This window comes from Alternaria burnsii (assembly GCF_013036055.1).
Source record: "Alternaria burnsii strain CBS107.38 chromosome Unknown 730, whole genome shotgun sequence".
Lineage (NCBI taxonomy): Eukaryota > Fungi > Ascomycota > Dothideomycetes > Pleosporales > Pleosporaceae > Alternaria > Alternaria burnsii.
In genome coordinates this window covers 1,314,161-1,316,266 of record NW_024066110.1, presented here as the reverse complement: position 1 = coordinate 1,316,266, position 2,106 = coordinate 1,314,161, and the positions used below count along the sequence as shown (strand labels likewise).

The 2,106-nt window shown below is 48.5% G+C and overlaps 1 protein-coding gene across 1 annotated transcript; it reads left to right on the top strand.

Annotated features, from left to right (window-relative positions):
- Positions 1-226: 226 nt before the first annotated feature.
- Positions 227-1,309, top strand: GT037_003858 (uncharacterized protein; the record flags this gene model as incomplete). Its single annotated transcript, XM_038928905.1, has 3 exons — positions 227-344; positions 394-913; positions 964-1,309. 3 exons carry the CDS (start codon positions 227-229, stop codon positions 1,307-1,309), a joined length of 984 nt encoding a protein of 327 aa, XP_038788612.1.
- Between the last annotated feature and the right edge of the window lie 797 nt (positions 1,310-2,106).

The following is a 2,106-nucleotide window of genomic DNA, read 5'->3' as shown; positions in this document are numbered from 1 at the left end:
CATCATCTGGTTACAGACTAGCAAATTCACTACACGCTAAATGGTATTTTCCGACGTCATGGAAGCTCTGACAACCAAAAGCTCCGCATGATACGCATTAGTACTGGATGCGGGGTCTCAGGATTGACCTCGGCGCTCATGGCCCTAACATAAAGCATCGTCAGAGCAAGACGCTTTCGCGGTGCATTCTCAAAGTTGCAATTGAAGAAACACCAATACTTTTACAATGGCTAAACAAGAATATAACTTTCCAGCGTTCGATGACCTGCCAAAGGTGAAGGATATGCCACAAGGCAGCATATGGGGTTTCTTCGACAAGAATGGAGAGAAAGACGAAGTCGGAAGTGAGAAACCTCCACATCCAGCGCAATGAACTGACCTAATATTTGATAGCTATCAACCTTCTCACTTCGGATGTCGTGAAAGCCGCTTCCAAGGAGATCAGCACCGGCGAGCACATCCAACTTGATTGGGAACTTCACAACGTCCAGTTTCCAGGCTTCAACCGAAAAGAATTGGAGCAAAAGCAGATCGACTTTGCAGAATTCTCCAACTTCTGCGCTAATGATGATGAGCTTCACATCAACACGCAAGCCGGCTCGCAGTGGGATAGTCTAAAGCATTTCGCGCATCAAGCGAGCGGCATGTACTACAACGGTCTCTCACACAAGGAGGCAGCTAAGAGCGTCACGAACGGTACGCACAAGTGGTGTGAAAGAGGTGGTATCGTTGGAAGAGGTGTTCTATGTGACTGGCTGAGTTGGTATGAAGAGAAGAAGGGGAAAGCACCAAGCCCGGTATCGAGACATGAGATTCCAATTGAGGAGATAGAAGAGACGCTAAAGTGGCAAGGCACTACGCTGAAGCAGGGTGATATTATGATGATACGAAGTGGTTACGTGAGATGGCATAAGTACGTGTCCTGTTTGTTTCTCAGTTTCTCAACATGACTGATGATAACAGCAATGCGAACGAAGCGGAGCGCAAGAGTGGTACGCGTGATAACAGTGTCGCCATCGGACTTCAGGCCAACGAGCAGACTGTCAGGTGGCTCTATGACCGTCACTTCTCCGCGATCGTTGGCGATACTGTTGCTTTCGAAGCCTGGCCACCGAAGTTCGAGGAGGGGTGGTGCCTTCATGAATGGCTCCTCGTTCACTGGGGTACCGCTATCGGTGAGATGTGGGACCTCGAGAAGCTTAGCCAAAGGTGCAAAGAGATGGGCAGGTATACCTTTTTCTTGACCAGTGCGCCACTGCATGTTAGGGGCGGCATCGGAAGCCCACCAGGAGCTATCGCTATCTTTTAGGTATACTTCTTCACCTCTTGCATGTCCAGATAGCACAGCACTAAGACATTGCCACCGCGTTCTGGCTCGCACTCAGCTTCATTCTCTTCTCATGTACCTCGCGCCCAGTACCTTCAACGTCTTTCAACAGCTCTTAACGCACTCTAGCGTTTTCTCGCTGTCACTTCTTGCTGCTACTACTGCATAATCCAGACGAAGAGGCACTACAGGGTCACCATTAGTACGAGAGCCCTTGTATCTCATCTCTATACCGTCGCCTTCTGTGAGGTCGTCACTAGCATTCTTCCCAAAGAGCCGTTAGCTGGTTATTGTAGGGTTCTTCGGCTAGCTTTCTCCTAAAGTTCAGTGTCAAGGACTGTCTGAATCGACTGGGCTTTACAGAATGCGTGATAGGACTTCCTGTACAACAATGTTCGAGCCGGCCATTTCAGATACAGCAGGGTCACACAGCATACCTATGCCGCGCTTGTAGTGAATGCATGTTGCTATGGTATCTCAGAGGACCGCCACCTCTATTGCGCAACCGAGGTCACCCATGTTGATGTTCCAAAGGCCAAAAGGTTTCAGAGTACTCCTCTGGCTCATTCAACTTATCTCTAATATAGCATGCGTAAATCACTTCATCTACTACGGAGAAAGTAAGACTAGACGCGAAACGTGCATACTCAAAGAGTTTTGAATTCTGGCTTTCCGCATATACCTTGCACGCCTCATTCATTAGGACAAACAAGCGCGTTCTCTCTCTTTGTTGGCAGATTTAAGACTTCCCACGGATGAAGATCCTTTTGCTGAACGAT